Source organism: Pelobates fuscus, chromosome 7, assembly GCF_036172605.1.
Source record: "Pelobates fuscus isolate aPelFus1 chromosome 7, aPelFus1.pri, whole genome shotgun sequence".
NCBI classification, from domain to species: domain Eukaryota; kingdom Metazoa; phylum Chordata; class Amphibia; order Anura; family Pelobatidae; genus Pelobates; species Pelobates fuscus.
The window spans coordinates 176,257,876-176,280,500 of NC_086323.1; the positions used below are offsets into that span (position 1 = coordinate 176,257,876).

General features: G+C 41.1%; 1 protein-coding gene across 4 annotated transcripts in view; it reads right to left on the reverse strand.

Moving 5' to 3' along the window:
* Positions 1-22,625, reverse strand: part of PICK1 (protein interacting with PRKCA 1) — a 52,841-nt gene that overhangs the window by 24,644 nt on the left and 5,572 nt on the right. For all 4 annotated transcript variants that reach the window (XM_063427582.1, XM_063427580.1, XM_063427581.1 and 1 more), the window contains exons 2-4: positions 14,468-14,542; positions 1,476-1,587; positions 309-437 (exon numbers count right to left, since the gene is read on the reverse strand). In XM_063427582.1, coding sequence (XP_063283652.1) covers positions 309-437; positions 1,476-1,587; positions 14,468-14,508 — 282 coding nt within the window. In that variant the 5' untranslated portion in view covers positions 14,509-14,542. The remainder of the gene's footprint in view (positions 1-308; positions 438-1,475; positions 1,588-14,467; positions 14,543-22,625) is intronic.

The following is a 22,625-nucleotide window of genomic DNA, read 5'->3' on the forward strand; positions in this document are numbered from 1 at the left end:
TTACCAAAACATTTTGTGTTTGCTAGTCTGATGAGGCCTGAACCTAGTTCACCTTGTCAATTCTTTGTACACTAGTCCTTTCGTAACTTGTTACTCATTACCGACAATAATCAAAGGCTGACTACAACACAAGGGTTTACAAACAAACAAAAAACAACAACTTCCAGAGCTTTTAATAAAGGAAAATAGAACTTACATTATCTGGAGTATATTTATTGTGCAAGATAGAACTATGCAAAGTTATGAAAAAGCACTCAAATTCCATGATGTATAAGCAATACAATGTAATACTATTAAGCAGAAATCACCTTTACATTCTGTATCATCTTAGCCACTTCCACTTTGGTCTTGCCTTTAACAGATCTCCCATTCACCCCAGTGATTTCATCGCCTGCAGCAATTGTGCCATCCAGTGCAGCAGGGGTATTATCAAATACCTATTTGTTACAAAAAAATAAAATACTAATTTACAGGATGGAAATATGATGTTCTCTCTTAAATATGGTATGCAATTTTGGGCACCTCTTTTAAAGAAGGATAAGTGCTACAAAACTAATAAGGGAAATGAAAGACTTTAGTTGTGAAGAAAAACTATTTACTTTAGGAAAAAAGCTATTTCAGGACAGACCTGATAAGATTCTACAAATAAATACTGGGCCAGTACAAACAGCTCTCTGGCAACCTCTTCTTTATCTGGACTGTACCAAAAGACACTCATAGTCTTCAAAAAAGGAGATTTTACCTACAGCAGACAAAGGTTTGTTTACAGGAAGAAATTATTTTATCAGATTTTATAGATATAAATAGGTTTTAAAAAGGCCTGGAGGTAAAAACAGGTTTATGATCAAAGGAAAAAAAATGGCATTATGGTGGAAAGAAGGAATTATTTTCTCTTTTTGTGGAAAAACTGACCCAGCAGCCCTGTTATTACATGTCACAGCTTGCCTTACCCACCATTACAAGAAAGCATTAGAGTACAGATATAAAATGCTGCTAAAAGCGTGGTTCTCCTCATCATTAAGCAACGTAGGGCTCCATCAATGGAAGCACAGGCAAAGGCAAACCTACATGTAAGATGTAAAGTATGTTGTGCTGTTCTTCCCCTCTTTTTTATGGTTGTCTTTTTATTACTGTAAAGTTCTGATGTTTTTCCTAGAGTGGATTAACTGCTACACACCAGTATTCTCTAATTTATTGTAGGCCATTAAAAAAAAAAAAAAAAAAAAAAAAGCACAATCATATAGTGCATTTCTGGATTGCATTTGTTTTTAGCAGTTACATTTCTACATGATACAATTTTGACAATGACAATACCTAGATGTTTCTCATGTTATAGTTGTTAATTAACAATTTCCTAAAAACAACTTTCCTTTTGTTACTGTGTTGCATATATTCATTTTAAAATTTTATTGAATTAACCCATTAACTCTAAAAATAAAAATAAATAAAAATGTAAAATAAGGAGCACTACACACCTGAACGATATAAAGGCATGGACAGTGCTGGGCACCACCTCCTATGCTAATTCCAATAACATTCTGAAGGTCCTTCTTCAATGTCACTGTCCCAGGAACTGTTGGGATCCCACTAGAAGAAGCAGAAACTACATCAATAAAAAGTGCACGGGGCTGTGGCGAAACCAGCTTCGCCACTGTGAACTGGAGAGGCCTGGCTGCTAGCCTCCTGCCCTGCGACTACGGCCCATGGACATATTGCTCTATAAACACTATATTTGGGCATGTAATAATTTATATTGCTGCTACTGGCCCTTTAAAATCAGCAATGGACATATTGGGACTTTTGGGACTAATGTCCCTTTAAGACTTTGTAACATATCACAGTAATACTGTCTTAAATATTATGTAGGTATTTATGTGTTCAGTTAAACTGGGGATATGTAGAACTGTGTGTTTTATGTGTTAAATGTATCAGTATGTAAGTTTATGTCTTTTACTGTCTTTTTGCAACCATGTGGTTAATGGAGTCTGCCTCTAGGCCTGGATAATTAGATTTCTTCTCCAATTATCTCCAGGGCAGAAGGGAGGAAGCCAGGATGCATTGTGGGGATGTTTTACTTTTACTGTTTGAGCCAGGGGGAATAAAAGATACTTTTAGTAACTTTTAAACCCCTGGTCGGATTCATGCCATTTTTTAATATGTTGTTCCCCTGAATGGATTGATTGTGGATATGGATTTTTATGTGAATGTGATGTATGGTTTTAAAGTTATGAAAGTTGTGTAAAAGTATATTTTACTCTGTATGCATAATGGGATTATGTGTCACACTAAGGGGAGGGGATGTGTGGGAGGTAACATCTATGTCATTGGTTCTTTTATGCCTCCCCCTGGGTGTGGCCTGTATGTGTGAGTTGGAAATAAAAGCCAGACTGGGTGTCCCAGTCTAGAGTTCCTGCTTAACCCTCAAAATGAAGTGTCGTCTCGTTCTTGGGGGGGATTGGATTGTAAGCTGACTGCCAAGAGTGTAAGCCGATTGTATGCTTTTCTTGTTCAGCTGTTCCAGTGTTCGTGTGGTTCCAGTCGGGAGAATGGTGTTTGCAGTAGCTGCCTGTGCATCTGGAAAGGGGATTATCGCCTAAACTGGGTTTTATCCTCTTGTAAGTGAAACGGTCCGTTACAGGGGCAAACAAATGAAATCCGCTGTTATGTTTAACTAACAAAAAAAGTGTGAATAGGTGTAGTGACTTGTTTAGCAAATCCAAGACCTGGGGAAATCGAAGAAACAAACAGAAATATTGCAATGATATAAGCCAGTGCTCCCCAACCTTTTTATCGCCGCGGACCGGTAAACGTTTGATAATTTTTCCGTGGCCCGCTTGTTTTAATTTAATAAGACAAAAAAAAACAGTCACATATATTAAAAAAAACACGCAGACACATACATAGTCAGAAAATCACAAACACAGTCACATAAAGACAGACTCAAAATGGTGTGTATGTGTGTGTGAGCGGTGCAGTGTGTATGTGAGGGTGGCAGTGTGTGTGAGGGTGGCAGTGTGTGTGAGAGTTGCGGTGTGTGTATGGGGGGCAGTGTTTGTGGGGCAGTGTGTGTAGTGTGTGTATGGGGCAGTGTTTGTGAGGCAGTGTGTGCAGTGTGTCTATGGGGGCAGTGTTTGCGGGGCAGTGTGTGTAGTGTGTGTATGGGGGCAGTGTTTGTGGGGCAGTGTGTGCAGTGTGTCTATGGGGGCAGTGTGTGTAGTGTGTGTATGGGGGCAGTGTTTGTGGGGCAGTGTGTGCAGTGTGTCTATGGGGGCAGTGTGTGTAGTGTGTGTATGGGGGCAGTGTTTGTGGGGCAGTGTGTGCAGTGTGTCTATGGGGGCAGTGTGTGTAGTGTGTGTATGGGGGCAGTGTTTGTGGGGCAGTGTGTGCAGTGTGTCTATGGGGCAGTGTGTGTAGTGTGTGTATGGGGGCAGTGTTTGTGGGGCAGTGTGTGCAGTGTGTCTATGGGGGTAGTGTTTGTGGGGCAGTGTGTGTATGGGGCAGTGTTTGTGGGGCAGTGTGTGTATGGGGCAATGTGTGTAGTGTTTGTGGGGCAGTGTGTGTATGGGGGCAGTGTTTGTGGGGCTGTGTGTGTAGTGTGTGTATGGGGCAGTGTTTGTGGGGCAGTGTGTGTAGTGTGTGTGTAGTGTGTGCATGGGGGCAGTGTGTGTATGGGGGGTAAGGAGGGTAGGGAGGCTTTTTTTTTATCTATTTAATTAAAATTAATATATTCATGTCCCCCCTCCCTTCTTACCTTTACTGGGAGGAGGGGGGACATTTCTTAGTCCCTGGTGGTCCGGTGGGGAGTCCCTGGTGGTCCGGTGGGGAGTCCCTGGTGGTGAGGTGAACTCTAGCCCAGTTACAGGGCTAGAGTTCACTCTCGCGAGATTTGGAGCGTTGCCGTGGTTACCGCGGCAACGCTCCAAATCTCGCGAGAGGAGGACCCGGAGGAGCTGCAGGTAAGAGCTCCCGGGTCCTCTCTCACTCCCTCCCCTGCCGGCTGTCAGCAATGTGCCTGCAGACCGGGGAGGGAGATCTCTGATCTCCCCTCCGGTCCGCAGGCACATTGCAGGGCTGGCACTTGGGCAATGCCAGCCCTGCATTAGCCGGCAGGCTCGCACACCCCACACCCCTGGGCGGCCCGGTACCGTTTGATCCACGGACCGGTACCGGTCCGCGGCCCGGGGGTTGGGGAACACTGATATAAGCCATCTACACTTGATATGCATTTCTTACACGTAAACATAAATTAACAGAACTATGCTATATTTTAGGCACAGCTTTTCAAGCAAACAGTTTCTAGGCTCCCTGTTCCCCTGATCTGAGTGCTGGAATGATGTAACAAGTTGTCCTGTGCTTTCACACAATATTGGAGTGGCAGCCCTGCTGTTAGTTAAGGTGTCTGCTGGGCAGTGTCACAGCATATAACAAAAGCCACATTTCCATTTTAGAAAGGTAGGAAAACTGGAGCGTGGCTGTCATAAGCACAAAAAAAACATTTTTTATTTTGTAGAAAAATGGTTAGGATTAATAGAGTTAGGCTTATGGTGAGTATTTATTGCTAGGAGTGCAACGTTCTAGTTGATATTAAAGGAACACTATAGTCACCTAAATGACTTTAGCTAAATAAAGCAGTTTTAGTGTATAGATCATTCCCCTGCAATTTCACTGCTCAATTCACTGTCATTTAGGAGTTAAATCACTTTGTTTCTGTTTATGCAGCCCTAGCCACACCTCCCCTGGCTATGATTGACAGAGCCTGCATGAAAAAAAAACTGGTTTCACTTTCAAACAGATGTAATTTACCTTAAATAATTGTATCTCAATCTCTAAATTGAACTTTAATCACATACAGGAGGCTCTTGCAGGGTCTAGCAAGCTATTAACATAGCAGGGGATTAAAGAGAACTTGCAATAAAGAAAGCCTAAATAGGGCTCTCTTTACAGGAAGTGTTTATGGAAGGCCGTGCAAGTCACATGCAGGGAGGTGTGACAAGGGTTTATAAACAAAGGGATTTAACTCCAAAATGGCAGAGGATTGAGCAGAGAGGCTGCAGGGGCATGTTCTATACACCAAAACTGCTTCATTAAGCTAAAGTTGTTCAGGTGACTGTAGTGTCCCTTTAAGAAAAGAATGCAGATTTAGGGACAGTATCTATGTTTGCAGTCATGGGTAAGATTTAAGTGTGGGTTTGGAGATCATTTTTGGATTTGGTGTTAGTTGGATATATTTAGGTTTAGGATTTTCTAGGTTGCTTAAGGTTAAAGGGACACTATGGTCACCCAGACCACTTCAGCTCAATGAAGTGATCTTGGTGTCAGGTCCCTCCCAGCCTGATGTAAACATAGCAGTTTCTGAGAAACTGCTTTGTTTACATCTGGGGTTAAGCCAGTCTCTAGTGGCTGTCTTCCGGACAGCCACTAGAGGCGCATCGGCAATGATTGAGGCATATCACGCAGAGCGTCCATAGTAAAGCATTGAAAAATGCTTTCCTACGGACACTTTGAATGCGCGCGCGGCAGTGCCGCGTATGCGGCGCCGGTGACGTCAGACAAGGATACGGAAGTCGGCGCGGGAGGAGAGGTAAGGGAGCCCGGCGGGGGAAAAGGGTGAGTAGCTGAAGGCACCCTCAGGGTACTAGAGTGTCTCTTTAAGAATACTCATATCAATAATATAAAAGCGCTAACAAGAGTGTATCAACAAATAGAAAAAAACAAATAAAAATAAATAAAAATTAAAAATACAAGGGGGAAGAAACAAAATGTGCAAAAGATTCCTCATCACCTAATGGTAACAATATCCCTAATATTTAGGGTTCAAATACCAACAAGCTGCTACACACCTGTGTGTGCCCAAACCACACACAAATAAAATAGACAATATACTTACACAGGTGGAGCGCAAACTCCGTTCCAGACTCTCAGAAAGATCTTGAGATAACTTCAACTCAGATGTATATGGAAATAGAAAACATATAATAGTGAAGCACAGCAACACTTAAATACATTTATTATACACACTAGACATAAAACACTCCTATCCACATCAAAGGGTTGGAGTCCTAGACATAACAGTAATAGCGAAAAAAATAGCCTCTTACAAGATTAAAAAAGTGAATATATGCAGTCCCAGCTGCTACTCACAAACGCTTAGTGGTGCCCCTGCCCAGGCTCGATTAACACAGCAGCCGGCTTCCACACATCCTCCACGGATAGGTACTTGCACTGTGCTCTCCGGTCTCCAGTGACTACGAGCGTCGGCTTGGGGTCTTCCGGGTGCTTGAATAGCTCCGCCCACTTTAGCGTCAATACGTAACCTACGTGGTTACGTCACTGCGTCGTCTACGCGTTTCACCGTAAAGCTTCCTCAAGACGTCAATCAGTGATACTCCAGTCCCTTGCAAGTCCACTACTTAAAGCAATCCTCTTGCACTCTATTGGATGAGTGCAAACAACCTCATTTGCATAAGTGCAGCTATACATAAAAGTCCAATGAGCAGTCACTACCTAAACCAGGGGTTCTCAACCCAGGTAATCCCTAAACCCTGGACTGGTAGGGGGTCCTTGAGGACAAGGTTGAGAACCCCTGACCTAAACATTTAACTCTCAGTCCCAGATACAAGTTACACTGGCAAAATGGAGAATGCCGTTAATTTAACACTGTTATAATCTTTGTAACCATTTTTTTCATAATGCATCTTTACATTTATTATTACAAACACATAAAAAATACCCAATTAATTAAGAAAAAAAAGAGAGAAAAAACATTGTTAATACTTAATCCACATAAAAAAGGTCTTTGTGCACCTACATCAATAACACCTTCCCAACTACATATCCATACAGTGCATTTTCCCTTAATAAAGTGCATATTCAGGTAAAGTGCTCCAATTTAAAGTGCAGAGGGGAACACCAGCTCTAAAGTGCATAATATTGTTCTTAACTTTTAATAAGGCGCAAGTTGTCAGGATATGAGTACAATTTACAAAATATGTCATGATACTCTCTATTACAAACATACCTTAGTCAAAAAGCTCATCAAGTTAAAATTTAAAAACCCAACAAAACCTAATAAAAAAGTGGAGTAATTCATAAAAAGTGACACAATTCAAAATCCATTTCATTTCCATTTGGCCCAGTTTCCTAGTGCGATCTTCACCTCTCCAATTGTAAAGTGCTTTTTGAATGCCCAAAAATGATAAACCAGAGGGATCACTATTGTGGTGTTCTTTAAAGCGGCACGGTCATGCAGAATCCCTTTTTTTTTTAACCCCCCTCCCGCCTCCACTACATCCAATTGACCCCCTAGTCACCCCCAAATACCCCTAAGCCCCCCCAGATTACCTCTTTTTTAATCTTTATTTTCTGCCCCGATCTATATTCAGGGCGCCGCCATCTTTGTGTGGGTAGGTGAAGTCCCTGTGGGACACGTCATCTGCCCACACTAGACAGACTGTGAGATTCCCGCTCATGCCCAGTTAAACACCTGGACATGCGAACGGGAATTTCATCTATTCATTCATTCATCAGACAGACAAATGAATGAATAAAAAAAAAAAATCAGACGAACAAACTAACACTGAGTATCAGTGTTCGTTTGCTCGTTCGGTTTATTACAAGGAGGGAGCTACCGGCTTCATAAGCCCCCCCATGTCCTTCCTCACTCTATGGGGGTCAATATGTCAATATGAAAAATTACATAAATTACAATAAGGGGGGGGCGGACCTATTGTCCTCCCCCCTCCCGAGCGGCGGGTGGGGGCCATGAAGATAATGAGGGGGGGGACGACCTACTGTCCTCCCCCCCAAGCCCCCACCCCTGAGCGGCGGGTGGGGGCCATGAAGATAACGAGGGGGGGGGGACCTACTGTCCTCCCCCCAGGCGGCGGGTGGGGACCTACTGTCCTTCCTCTCCCCCCCCCCGGCCTCCACCCCTGTGCGGCAGGTGGGGGCCATAATGATAATGAGGGGGGGGGCCTACTGTCCTCCCCCCTGGCCCGGGGGGGCCCTAAATAAAGAGAGGGGGGGTGACATACTGTCCCCCCCCCTGGCCCCCACCCCTGAGCGGTGGATGGGGGCCCTAAAAAAACAATAAGGGGGGGACCTACTGTCCCTCCCTGGCCCCCACCCCTGAGCGGCGGGTGGGGGCCCTAAATAAAGAGAGGGGGGGGGACCTACTGTTCTCCCCTGGACCCCACCCCTGAGCGGTGGGTGGGGGCCCTAGATAAGAATGGTGGGGGACCTACCGTCCTCCCCCCCGGCCCCCACCCCTGAGCGGCGGGTGGGGGCCGTAAATGAAAATCCCCCCCCCCAATCAAGGTGACTAGGGGTCCCAAGCCCCTAGTCACCCCCCCCCCCCCCCACCCAAAACAAACTATCCCCTACCTACCCCCCTCACCGTAAAAATAGTGAGGGGGGAATAAAATAACCAACCTGTAAAAAAAAAAAAAAAATTAACTTACCATTTGACGTCTTCTTTTTTCTAAAATCTTCATTTTTCAGCCCCAAAAAAGGGCAAATAAAAAGCCATCATACCCATCGAACTTAAAATAAAAGAAAAAACCAGAGCGCAAAAAAAGAATCCATCTTCACCCATGGAAAAGCCTTGCCCCGCCCTGCAATTAGGCTAAGAACACTCTGATTGGTGGGTTTAAGCCAATCAGAGTGCTCTTTGTCATTTTACACAGTGTTCTTTGGAATTTTCTCACGCTGTGTAAAATGACACAGAGCACTGCTTCAAGCCATCCAATCACAGTGCTCTGTGTCATTTTACACAGCGTGGGAAAATTCCAAAGAACTTTCCCACGCTGTGTAAAATGACAAAGAGCACTCTGATTGGCTTAAACCCACCAATCAGAGTGTTCTTAGCCTAATTGCAGGGCGGGGCAAGGCTTTATAAGCCTTCCCCCGCCCTGCGTAGCTCAGTCTGCACGGAGCCCTCCATGGGTGAAGATGGTTTATTTTTTTGCGCTCGGGTTTTTTCTTTTTCGTCAGGTTTTTTATTTTAAGTTCGACGGGTATGATGGCTTTTTATTTGGCCTTTTTTGGAAATGAAATGAAGATTTTAGAAAAAAGAAGACGTCAAATAGTAAGTTTAATTTTTTTTTTTTTTTACAGGTTAGTTATTTTATTCCCCCCCTCACCATTTTTAGGGTGAGGGGGTAGGTAGGAGATAGTTTGATTTGGGTGGGGGGAGGGGTGACTAGGGGTTTGGGACCCCAAGTCACCTTGATTGGGGGGGGGGGGGATTTTCATTTAGTGCCCCCATCCACCGCTCAGCGGTGGGGGCTGGGGTCGGGGTGGGCGCAGGACGGTAGGTCCCCCCTTATTGTTTTTTTAGGGACCCACCCACCGCTCAGGGGTGGGGGCCGGGGGGGGACAGTAGGTCCCCCCCCTTATTGTTTTTTTAGGGCCCCCACCCACCGCTCAGGGGTGGGGGCCCGGGGGTAGGACGGTAGGTCCCCCCCCCACTATTCTTATCTAGGGCCCCCACCCACCGCTCAGAGGTGGGGGCCGGGGGGAGGACAGTAGGTCACCCCCTATCTTTATTTAGGGCCCCCACCGCTCAGGTGGTGGGGGGGGTGGGGGGGAAAGACAGTAGGTGTCCCCCCTTATTGTTATTTAGGGGGGCCCCACCAGCCGCGCAAGGGGGAGGGAGGTTATTAGGTGTTTTTTTTTTTTTTTTTTACAGTGAGCAGCCACAGGCTGCCACAGGCTGCTCACTGCTTACTAGACATGCCCCTACTCGCGGTATAGCGAGTAGGGGCAGAATTTACTAATACTAAGTAATCTTTACTTAGTATTAGTACATTTGGCTGAAAAAACAATTTAGGTCTTTCAGCCTTTTAGTAGATAGCTCCCTAATACCGTGGGAATTAGGGAGTTATCTACTAAGCGGCTGCAAGATGCAGCCGCGGCAATGAATAGGATCGGAGTTTCATTCATTAGAATGAAATTGCGATCCGAACAAAGTGCCGAATTGCGTTCTAAAAGAAACGAACATACTGTTCTCATTCAGTTAGAACGCAATTCGGCAGTTTCGTCTAAAATGACAGGAAGCATCGTGGGAACACTGAGGAAAGGTGAGAATTATGGGAAAATTTCTCTGACCAGCGGAAATGAAGCAGACTTTGCTCCGTCGCTGGTCAGAGCTGGTCAAGCGGAGGAATCCTCCATAAGGCAAAGAGTCCCTACTTTGTCTTATGATTTTAAAGAAAACTAAAGAAGACAGAAAGAAAAGAATAACAGATCCTGAGAGAGGGGGAGAAGAGGAAGAGATTGAGGAAAGGTAAGTTCGGCATGACAGTGCCGCTTTAAAGTGCAAGGAAACCTGATGTAATACAAAGCCTCTACGAATATTGTACACGTGCTCCCCTATTCTAGTGTGCAATTTACGTGTGGTGAGTCCTATGTATCTCAATCCACAGGGGCATGTGAGCATATAAATCACATTACTTGTATGGCACGTTATACATTCCTTTATCTTATAAGACTTAACTTGTGTAGTGAAATGGTCACTAAATGCCTTCCGAGACCCCGTGGTTCTACACACATTGCACATCCCACAATTATAAAAAACATTCTTTACTCCCATAAATTTGTCCATGGAACCCAACTCCTTACTGTCTCCCTTATTTGATTTAAACGTTAAAATACTTTTCATATTCGGGACACCCCTATGTACAAATCTGGGTTGCGTAGGCAGAATACCATGTAACACGGGATCCTTTAATAAGGTGCCAATTTTTATTGATAATGCTCCTTATTTTACCATTATGACAGCCTGACTACTTGCGCCTTATTAAACGTTAAGAACAGTATTATGCACTTTAGAGCTGGTGTTCCCCTCGGCACTTTAAATTGGAGCACTTTACCAGAATATGCACTTTATTAAGGGAAAATGCACTGTATGGATATGTAGTTGGGAAGGTGTTATTGATGTAGGTGCACAAAGACTTTTTTTATGTGGATTAAGTATAAACAATGTTTTTCTCTCTTTTTTTTCTTAGTTAATAGGGTGTTTTATGTGTTTGTAATAATAAATGTAAAGATGCATTATGAAAAAATTGGTTACAAAGATTATAACAGTGTTTAATTAATGGTGTTCTCCATTTTGCCAATGTAACTTGTATCTGGGACTGGGAGTTAAATGTTTAGGTAGTGACTGCTCATTGGACTTTTATGTATAGCGGCACTTATACAAATGAGGTTGTTTGCACTCATCCAATAGAGTGCAAGAGGATTTCTTTAAATAGTGGACTTGCAAGGGACTGGAGTATCACTGATTGACGTCCTGAGGAAGCTTTACGGCGAAACGCGTAGACGACGCAGTGACGTAACAACGTAGGTTACGTATTGACGCAAAAGTGGGTGGAGCTATTCAAGCACCCAGAAGACGCCAAGCCGACGCTCGTAGTCACTGGAGACCGGAGAGCACAGTGCAAGTACCTATCCGTGGAGGATGTGTGGAAGCCGGCTGCTGTGTTAATCGAGCCTGGGCAGGGGCACCACTAAGCGTTTGTGAGTAGCAGCTGGGACTGCATATACTCACTTTTTTTAATCTTGTAAGAGGCTATTTTTTTCGCTATTACTGTTATGTCTAGGACTCCAACCCTTTGATGTGGATAGGAGTGTTTTATGTCTAGTGTGTATAATAAATGTATTTAAGTGTTGCTGTGCTTCACTATTATAGGTTTTCTATTTCCATATACATCTGAGTTGAAGTTATCTCAAGATCTTTCTGAGAGTCTGGAACGGAGTTTGCGCTCCACCTGTATAAGTATATTGCCTTTAAGAATACTACTTAGATTTCAGATTAGAGTTGGGTTTGTAGTTGCGGGTAACATTAACAGGTACTATTTAGGATTAAAAGGGACATACACCACTTAAAAGAACACTATAGTGTCAGGAATACAAACATGTATCCTTATACTATAGTTGTAAAACCACTGTTTGTGTCCGGACCCCTTTGCCCTGGATAAGGATTTTACTCACCTTTGTTTTTCATATGCTACTAAGGTCTTTCCGTTCTCGTCTTCTTGGCGGAGATTATCTAATTTGATGATCTCAGCCAATCCAATGCTTTTCCATAGAAAAGCACTGGGAGGCTATTGTGCATGAAAAATGCAGAACAGCGCCAATCTGCCTCACCTTTTAGAGATGCATGGAATCAATGCATTTCTATGAGGAGCGTTCAGCATTTCCATGCAGAGCATGGAGCTGCTGAACGTCAGTGCTGCAGACTGTGCAGCACTGACCCAGGATGCACCTCTAGTGGTCATCTGAGGAGTGGCTACTAGAGGTGTTCCTAGGCAGTATTGTAAACACTGCTTTTTCCCGTGCAGCCTGCTGCAGTTGTTCTGGTGACACTAGGGCCCTTTTTATTTTATTTTTTTAAATTCTTTATTTTTACCGTGCATAATAGTTAACAGGTCAGCCTTGGCACGCCACAACAGCAGTGTCAAGGTACAATTGAAACATAAGTGTACATTGAGGTATGGCATTTGTAAATCAGGCACTTTTTTAAAATTTTGTTGATCTAACATTCAACAGGTGTATCATTTCGTTTAAGGCATTATCAAACTGGTGAAACTGGTTAAACTGCAGCTTCATACATTTAGAAACGAACTAGAACTGTAGGATCTGGCTGAGGTTGGGCCTCGGTGTTCCTTCGTGTGTGTAGGAGTAAGGACTGAAAAACAACTTTACTGTACATAATTGTTGTAAGCAAAATAAATATGTGCGTTGCCCATTTAGCCTGCGGATGTGGCATTACCTTGTGCATAACATGCCGATAGTTCGGGTGTTTGTCTCTGAATTGTGTTAAAGGTGTAGGCAGTAATCTGTGCCGCGGGGTCAGCATGAAATCTGCCGGTGCTATGTGATGTGTTAGGTCAGGCAGTTAGCTATGTGGTGCGACTGGGTATGGTATTCAACATTTCGAACAAGAAAAAGATACACAACAGTGCACCTATATGGATAGCATAATTCAATGCAGTAGGCAGTTGGCATCACAATATAAGCATTTGTATTGTGGTGGAATCTCGGTAAAAATAAATTTAGTAGGCCGAGATTACCACGTGGCATGTGTACGTGCATATGCTGACGTATCGATCAGTTGGTTGCACGAGGCAAGATACGATCAGTAGTGTACGGAGCATGTGCAAGAATACAGGATGTAGTATTCCCCTCCTCCATTGTGCTGGACAAGCCATGCGGTCAAGCAGGAAGTTAATTCTTATTTGTATTGATTGGTCAAGAGAATGTGCGGGTGGAGCTTAATATGGGAGGAGTTATGTGCCTATATAAGGAGCCTGCACTATTGTCCGGGGCTCAGAACTTGCTGTATTTTGGTGACATTAGTCCCTCTGAGTCCCGATCGGTGATCCAATAAAGAATCTCTTCCTTCCTGAAGAAACCTGTGTCCATCTCTCTGTGCTTGGCTTCCGTCAGTTTCTCCGGTATCAGTATAACATATGGAGAGACTGTACAAATAAGTATGATAAACAATTTCAGAAAGAAGAATCCCCAGATGTAGTGGTCGGAGTGAGACAACCTGATATTACTCTTTAGGGTGTGTAAACAAGCTGAGCTGAAGTGGTTGTCAGCTATACGAGGCTGACGTCCTATAGCAGTGCAATCATGTTATTCAGTAGTGTTGTTTGTTATTCTAGGTATAACCTGGGCCGTCTTACAAAATCCTTTTATTTTTTTTAAAACCCCGCAAGAACTTAAACAAGTGCCCCACCCCCAGGCCAATCTCTAAAACATTCACCTCCACTAATGACTGAAACAGTGTATCATTGTACAGCAACTGAAGATAGAAACCAGACACCAGAGCCTGCTCTGATGCATCACATTTATCAAACTCCCTCTCTTCTCGCTCAGTCATGAAGTTGCAAAGTAATAAGATCTTCCAATTACACATGTGGAAAGATGTCAGGCAAGCTAAATGCACTTTTTTAAAGTTTCCTAAGTATAGGTCACTGATTAGTTAGATCAGTGTCACCCCTGGAGAGGGTGTGAAAAGCATAAGAGAGAGGAAGCGGTACATATCAGAGAAAAAAAAAAAAAATGTTCACCTGCTTTTTTTTTTTTTTTAGCTCAAAGAGTAATATTAACATACTGCCTTTAACATCTATGAACTTACTTTGAATGAAAATAAACAAACTTCATTGTACCCTAGATGCAGGAAAACATCATAGAGGAAAAAACAACAACAATAAAAAACACTTTAAAAATGTTTTTGCAGGTAATGTAACAATGACTAGCAGATATCACTGCAATGTATGACAGAGGATCAATTCTGCACACAAAGGATAAACGTACACCACCTTGCAATGCAGTTTATAATAACAAATCTACTTGTATAACTATACAGTTAGAATGGTCAATGACATTTCGATCTACTGATTCAAACAGCACATAACGGCATTTTCAGTGACAAGTGATACATTTTCGAGATACTTACAGTTTGTCTTCTTCTAGTTCATAGTCCAGATCATTAAACATCTCTGCAGACAAAAACTCTGTATGTATCACTAAGCTGTAAGGAAAACCGAATAAAGAGAAAACAAGAACAGATATCGGTCAACTAGAAATGTTTAACCCCTTCAGGACCGGCCTGTTTTTGCGATGTTTGTACGTTAAGGACCAGAGCAGTTTTAACACTTTTGTGGTGTTTGTGTTTAGCTGTAATTTTCCGCTCTCTCATTTACGGTTCCCATACAAGTTATATATTGTTTTTTTCACGACAAGAAGGGCTTTCTTTACATACCAGTATTTATATTATGTCATATATTGTATTTAAAAAAAATAATAAAATATGGTGAAAAATAAAAAAAAAAACATGTTTTTGGACTTTTACTTGAAAAATCTTTTACTTATCTACAAAAGCTAATGAAAAAAACTGCTAAATAGATTCAAAATTTTGTCCCGAGTTTAAAAACACCCAGTGTTTACATGCTTTATTGCTTTTTTTTGCAAGTTATAGGCCTATAAATAGAAGTAGGAAATTGCTGTTTCAATATATATATATTTTAAATGTATCAATAGTGACATTGTTACACCGTTATCTGTCATAAATCCCCGAAACACACCTAACATGTACATATTTTTTAAAGTAGACAACCCAGGGTATTTAAAATGGGGTATGTCCAGTCTTTTTTAGTAGCCACCTAGTCACAAACACTGGCCAAAGTTAGCATTTATATTTGTTTGTGTGTTAAAAATGCAAAAAACGCTAACTTTGGCCGGTGTTTGTGACTAAGTGGCTACTAAAAAAGGCTGAACATACCCCATTTGCAATACCTTGGGTTGTCTTCTTTTGCAAATGGTATGCAATCATGGGGCTAATTCTCATTCCTTGGCTACCATACGCTCTCAAAGGCAACCTAACCAATCTGACAAATTTCAATAAAAAAAAAAAAAGTAAAATCAAGCCTTATATTTGACCCTGTAACTTTCACAAACACTATAAAACCTCTACATGTGGGGTACTGTTATACTCAGGAGACTTCGCTGAACACAAATATCAGTGTATCAGAACAGTAAAATATATCACAGCAATAATATCCTCAGTGAAAGAGCTGTTTGTGTGTGAAAAATGCAAAAAACTTCACTTTCACTGACAATATCATCGCTGTGATATGTTTTACTGTTTTGAAACACTAATATTTGTGTTCAGCGAAGTCTCCCGAGTAAAACAGTACCCCCATGTACAGGATTTAGGGTGTCATAGAAAGTTACAGGGTTAAGCACAGTGCTAGCAAATTAAATTATCTGGACTTTTGGCCTGGGTTGGCAGGCAGGTCCCTCAAATTGCAATCGTTAAAATTACTTAATTAGGTAAAAATATTACATAAATATGCACGTAGAATTTTAATATATATACATATTTATATATTTGACGTCTACGTGTATATTTATGAAATTATTAATGTAATTTTGTATGTGGACATATGTATTTTCGTATTATTTTTAATTTATTTATACATAGATATATATATCATTACATTCTAAGTGTATTTTGATATAAATATATATATATATCAATATCAAAATACTGTTAGAATAAAATTGAATATATATATATAATTTTTTTTAAATTATTAAAAATTATTTTTATTTTTTGTTATTTATTTTTATTAACATATTATTTGTATTTTATAATATATATATACCATATATATAGTTATTATATATATTGTATATATTCGTGTGTAATTTAAATATAAGTGTATTTTTATATTAATATACGTATATATAAATATAAAAATACACTTAGTGTGACATTATATATATTATATATATACATATATTATATATAGGTATATATAGATATAATACATGTATATATATCATATATATATATACACATATTTTTTTTACACTGATTTCTTTTTTTTTTACACTTTATTTTATGATTTTTTACTTGCAGGGAGACTGCCTGTCAGCACAGACAGTCCCCCTGCAGGCAGATACAAAGACCCCTATTGCGGTCATGTGATCGAGTGATCACATGGCCGTGGAGTCCTGATCTGCCGAGGGGGGACTGCCCGGGCAGACAGGCAGTCCCCCTGGACCGGGAGGAGAGCTGATCGCCGCCGTGGGACCGACGGCGATCAGGTAAGTTGCCCAAAACCGTTATGACGGTTCAGGACCGTCAGCGGTCCAAACGCACGTTTTACCGCTGACGGTCCTGAACCGTCAGCGGTCCTTAAGGGGTTAAGTCAGTTATGATTACAGTAGAAATGTAATGTTTGTGAGCTTAAATATGCTTTTGCTTGATGTTGATTACAATGTGATTAATTTTTAATCTAAATCCAGTCAAAGTAGTAGCACTCTTAAAATAGATTGCACAAAAATAATACTTTTTAAATTTAATTTTGATTAAACAGTGTCCTCACCCACATTACTTCAGAGGGTAATATTGTGCTCACCATCATACTTTCTCTGATCTAAAACAAACACGCCACTCAATCTTATTTATACTATAAAGAAATAGGTTAATTCCAAATGGACTAAAACACAGGCAGTTACGGGACCATCTGCAATGTAAAACATTACAGTTTTTAAAGGAACACTATAGCTTTAGGAATACAAACATGCATTACTGACGTCCTGGTGACGTGCTAGCTGTTCAGGAGTTGGGAGGCTACTGCATATGAATGCAACTTTAGCATCTCTTTGGGGGAGTGTAAATCTGAAAGTAGGTCCTGCAAACATTGCAAGACCAAACCCAGGAAGTACTTCTACTGGCTGAGAGACAGCCACATAAACCCTGCCTTTTCTATAAAAAGGCAGTGTTTACAGTGCTAAGCCTGCTGGGATACACTATAGACACCACAATAAATACATTAAGCTGTAATGGTTTTGGTGACTATAGGGTCTCTTTAGGAAACTGCAATGTTTGCACTGCAGAATAAAATTCTCCTCTAGCGTCTGTCATACTGACAACCTCTAAAGGTTCTTCCATAGCACTGACCAAGTAAAACTTGGTCATTTGACACGGAAGACCCCATAGGAAAACATTGATTTAATGCAAACTTGGATGCACATTTGCGGAGGAGGCCACTCTTCTGTGATGCAGGAGCCAGGAAATAAGCAGTGTTAATGGAGCTTCAGTGCTGGAAAAAGGTATATAAATTGTTTTATTATTTACATGGCAAATAGTGGGGGGTGGGAGGGGACACCTAATGCTTTAGTGCTCCTTTAAGGCTTACCAACAATTAAGTATTTCAGAACAGAAAAAAATGCAAAATTGTCTCAGAGTTACAGGTCAAGTATTCCTGCACTACAAAGCTGGTTAAAGCAGCATTCCAAGCACCAGAATGGAGTAGGTTGCATACCTTGGTGCAATTAGCTCAAAGTCACCTATTCACTATAGCAGCAATAAGTTGCAAAAATATCCATAGTGGTAAATCTAGGTGCAAGTATCTTGTACTGGTTTGGTCAGAGCCTTCTCTCCAACCTCGCATACAAATTTTGGGCATTTATTAATATAAATTTAATGCATTTGATTGGTTTTGGCTTTATTAATATAGTGTAGTTTGTTAGCATACTCAAATCTTTAAAGGTTTTGCACACAAAAAAAAAAATGTTGCACCATAAGCTGGCCTCTTTAAAGGGATTCTATAGTGCCAGGAAAACAAAGCCGTTTTTTTGGCACTATAGGTTCCTACAGTGTCCCCCTCCCGCGTTGCTGAAGGGGTTGAAACCCCTTCAGTCACTTACCTGAATCCAGCGCTAATCTCCTTCGGTGCTGGGTCAGGCTCCTCCTCCACCATCAGCCGGCGGGGGAGACCTAATGCGCATGCGTGGCACAATGCTTTCTTATGGGGATTCCAGTGACGCTGGAAGTCCTAATGCATAGCGTGAGGAAGTCCAAAGGTCGTCTAAGCACCCGGTAGTCCCTCTAGTGATGGTCTGGTAGAATGCCACTAGAGAAGGAGTTAACCCTAGCAGGTAATTATAATTACCACTGTAGGGTTAAGGGACCTGGGACAGTGCACCCAGACCACTTCAATGAGCTGATGTGGTCTGGGTGCCTACAGTGTCCCTTTAGCCACACTCCATGACTCAAGAAAAATACTTCCGTATCAAATGTATGCACACAGCTCAGTCACTAACAATACTGAATGAGCTGAACTACAATGCAACCAGCATTAGAAGGAGAGGACATCCAGAGAAACATAATAAAGATAGCACTACCTGTTTATTCCCTCCAAATTTTCTGTTTGCGTTGCAAGGTTAAACATAAAAATATAAAAGCCTTTAAGTCCTTAAGGACACAGATTTCACTTAATGACGCAAGCAATTTAGGCATTTTTGCTATGTGTATGTTCATTTATTGCACCAACACATTTTATACCCTGTTTTTAAAGGACAAAAGGGGATTTGACGTGACATATACACATAAATCCTCATTATAAAACACTACCAAAAATAAATTAATATAAAAATATATAAATATAAAGATTTCGTCCAGGATTTCAGTTTATTTTCAGTAGTTACAGGTCCATTAAAACTGCTTGAAGATATAACAGTGGGTGCCTGAGACTTTTTTCTTTTGATATTTGATTGATAGGGTATGCTTACCCATGCTCAGTTAGCACCCTGTAAATTTTCATGATTGAGTGCAACCCTCTTTTTTCTTTTGGTAAAAATACATGGAGTGAAATAAAATTTCAATGTGGAACGATTTTAGAATTTTGTATATTTGTCTTGAAATAAACATAGAAACATAGAATGTGACAGCAGATAAGAACCATTCGGCCCATCTAGTCTGCCCAGTTTTCTAAATACTTTCATTAGTCCCTGGCCTTATCTTATAGTTAGGATGCTGCTTGAACTCCTTTACTGTGTTAACCTCTACCACTTCAGCTGGAAGGCTATTCCATGCATCCACTACCCTCTCAGTAAAGTAATACTTTCTGATATTATTTTTAAACCTTTGTCCCTCTAATTTAAGACTATGTCCTCTTGTTGTGGTAGTTTTTCTTCTTTTAAATATAGTCTCCTCCTTTACTGTGTTGATTCCCTTTATGTATTTAAATGTTTCTATCATATCCCCCCTGTCTCGTCTTTCCTCCAAGCTGTACATGTTAAGATCCTTTAACCTTTCCTGGTAAGTTTTATCCTGCAATCCATTAACCAGTTTAGTAGCCCTTCTTTGAACTCTCTCTCTAAGGTATCAATATCCTTCTGAAGATAGGGTCTCCAGTACTGTGTACAGTACTCCAAGTGAGGTCTCACCAGTGTTCTGTACAATGGCATGAGCACTTCCCTCTTTCTACTGCTAATACCTCTCCCTATACAACCAAGCATTCTGCTAGCATTTCCTGCTGCTCTATTACATTGTCTGCCTACCTTTAAGTCATCAGAAATAATCACCCCTAAATCCCTTTCCTCAGATGTTGAGGTTAGGACTCTATCAAATATTCTGTACTCTGCCCTTGGGTTTTTACGTCCAAGATGCATTATCTTGCACTTATCCACATTAAATGTCAGTTGCCACAACTCTGACCATTTTTCTAGTTTACCTAAATCATTTTCCATTTGGCTTATCCCTCCTGGAACATCAACCCTGTACATATCTTAGTATCATCCGCAAAAAGACACACCTTACCATCAAGACCTTCTGCAATATCACTAATAAAAATATTAAAGAGAATGGGTCCAAGTACAGATCCCTGAGGTACCCCACTGGTGACAAGCTCAAGCTTCGAATATACTCCATTGACTACAACCCTCTGTTGCCTGTCACTCAGCCACTGCCTTACCCATTCAACAATATTGGAATCCAAACTCAAAGATTGTAGTTTATTGATAAGCCTTCTATGTGCAACAGTGTCAAAAGCCTTACTGAAATCTAGGTAAGCAATGTCTACTGCACCACCCTGATCTATAATTTTAGTTACCCAATCAAAAAAATCAATAAGATTAGTTTGGCATGATCTCCCTGAAGTAAACCCATGTTGCCTCTGATCTTGAAATCCATGTGTTTTTAGATGTTCAACAATCCTATCCTTTAACATGGTTTCCATCACTTTCCCCACTACTGAAGTAAGGCTTACTGGCCTATAGTTGCCCGACTCCTCCCTATTACCTTTCTTGTGAATGGGCACAACATTCGCTAACTTCCAATCTTCTGGGACTACTCCTGTTATCAATGATTGGTTAAATAAATCTGTTAATGGTTTTGCTAGTACACCACTAAGCTCTTTTAATAGCTTTGGGTGTATTCCATCAGGTCCCATTGACTTATTCGTCTTTACTTTTGAGAGTTGAAATAGAACCTCTTCCTCTGTAAACTCACGTGTAATAAATGACTCATTTATCCTTTTTCTTAACTGAGGTCCCTTTCCTTCATTTTCATCTGTAAATACCTAACAAAAATATTAATTGAGGCAGTCAGCTAGACCTTTATCCTCATCTACATACCTTCCTTCTTTTGTTTTTAATCTAACTAATCCTTGTTTTACTTTTCTTTTCTCATTTATGTATCTAAAAAAAGTTTTGTCCCCCTTTTTTACTGACTGTGCTATTTTCTCTTCTGTGTGTGCTTTGGAAGCCCGTATAACTTAACCTCTTTCTGCCTAATCTTTTAGGTCATTCTGTCTTCCTCACTCTGGTTTTTTTTTATAATTACTAAATGCTAACTTCTTGTTTTTTACTATTTTGGCCACATCTGCGGAGTACCACAGTGGTTTCTTGAATTTTTTGCTTTTACTGACAAGCCTAATGCAATTTCCTGTTGCCTTCAGTAGTGCGACTTTTAAATAATCCCATTTCTTTTGGACTCCATTTAAATTGCTCCAGTCTAATAATGACTCTTTTACACATATTCTAATTTTAGAAAAGTCTGTTTTTCTAAAGTCTAAAACTTTTGTTTTTGTGTGGTGTGACTCAGTCACTGTTCTTATATTAAACCACACTGACTGATGATCACTGGATCCTAAACGTTCACCTACAGTTATATCTGATACCAAATCTCCATTTGTTAACACTAAATCTAGTATGGCCTCTTTACGAGTTGGCTCCTCAACGACTTGTTTTAGAGACAATCCCAGTAGGGAGTTTAGAATGTGTGTGCTCCTGGCACAAGTAGCTATTTTTGTTTTCCAATTCACATCAGGAAGATTAAAGTCACCCATGATGATAACTTCCCCCTTCATTGTCATTTTAGCTATTTCTTCAACTAGTAGATTATCTAACTCTTCAATTTGTCCTGGGGGCCTATAAATCACACCTACACGAGTTACTGTGTGATTACCAAATTCTAACGTAACCCAAACAGACTCTATGTTCGCCTCACTAACCTTTATTAGGCTAGATTTTATGCTATCCTTTACATACAGGGCCACCCCTCCCCCTTTCTTGCCTTCCCTGTCTTTTCTATATAAAGAGTACCCTGGTATTGCTATGTCCCAGTCATTTTTCTCATTATACCATGTCTCAGTAACAGCGACTAAATCTACACTATCAGTTGCCATTATTGCCACAAGTTCATGGATCTTATTCCCTAAACTGCGAGCATTTGTAGACATGACTCTAAGTTTATCATTTTTTAACACACTTGCTACAGGCACCTTCTGTCCTTGTTTTGGGGGACAATTGGATTGATGTTTTATCACCCTTTTGCCCCCCCCCCCCTTCCTAGTTTACATACATCCTAGCAAAACCTCTGAACTGCTCACTGAGAACATTTGTTCCCTTTTGAGAAAGATGCAAACCATCTTTTTTGTACAGTTTATTTCCATTCCAAACAGAGCTACCATGAGCAATAAAGCCAATTCCTTGCTCCCGACACCATTCACCAAGCCACAAGTTAAAGTCCCTAATAAGCATCCGCCTGTCGTTCTGAGTGTTATGCACAGGCAGAACTTCAGAGAATGACAGTGTGGAAGCAACCTGCCGTATATCATTGGCAAAAACACTAAAAACTTCCTTAACCTCTGAAACCTCATTGCAAGCCAAGTCATTTGTCCCTAAATGGACAAGTACATCCAATTCCCCTTCCTGCTTTGCTTGCTTAACAATATTACAGATACGTCTCCTGTCTCTGTGAGCAGTAGCTCCGGGAAGACACCTCACAAGACCACCATTGTCCATCTCCACACCTCTTA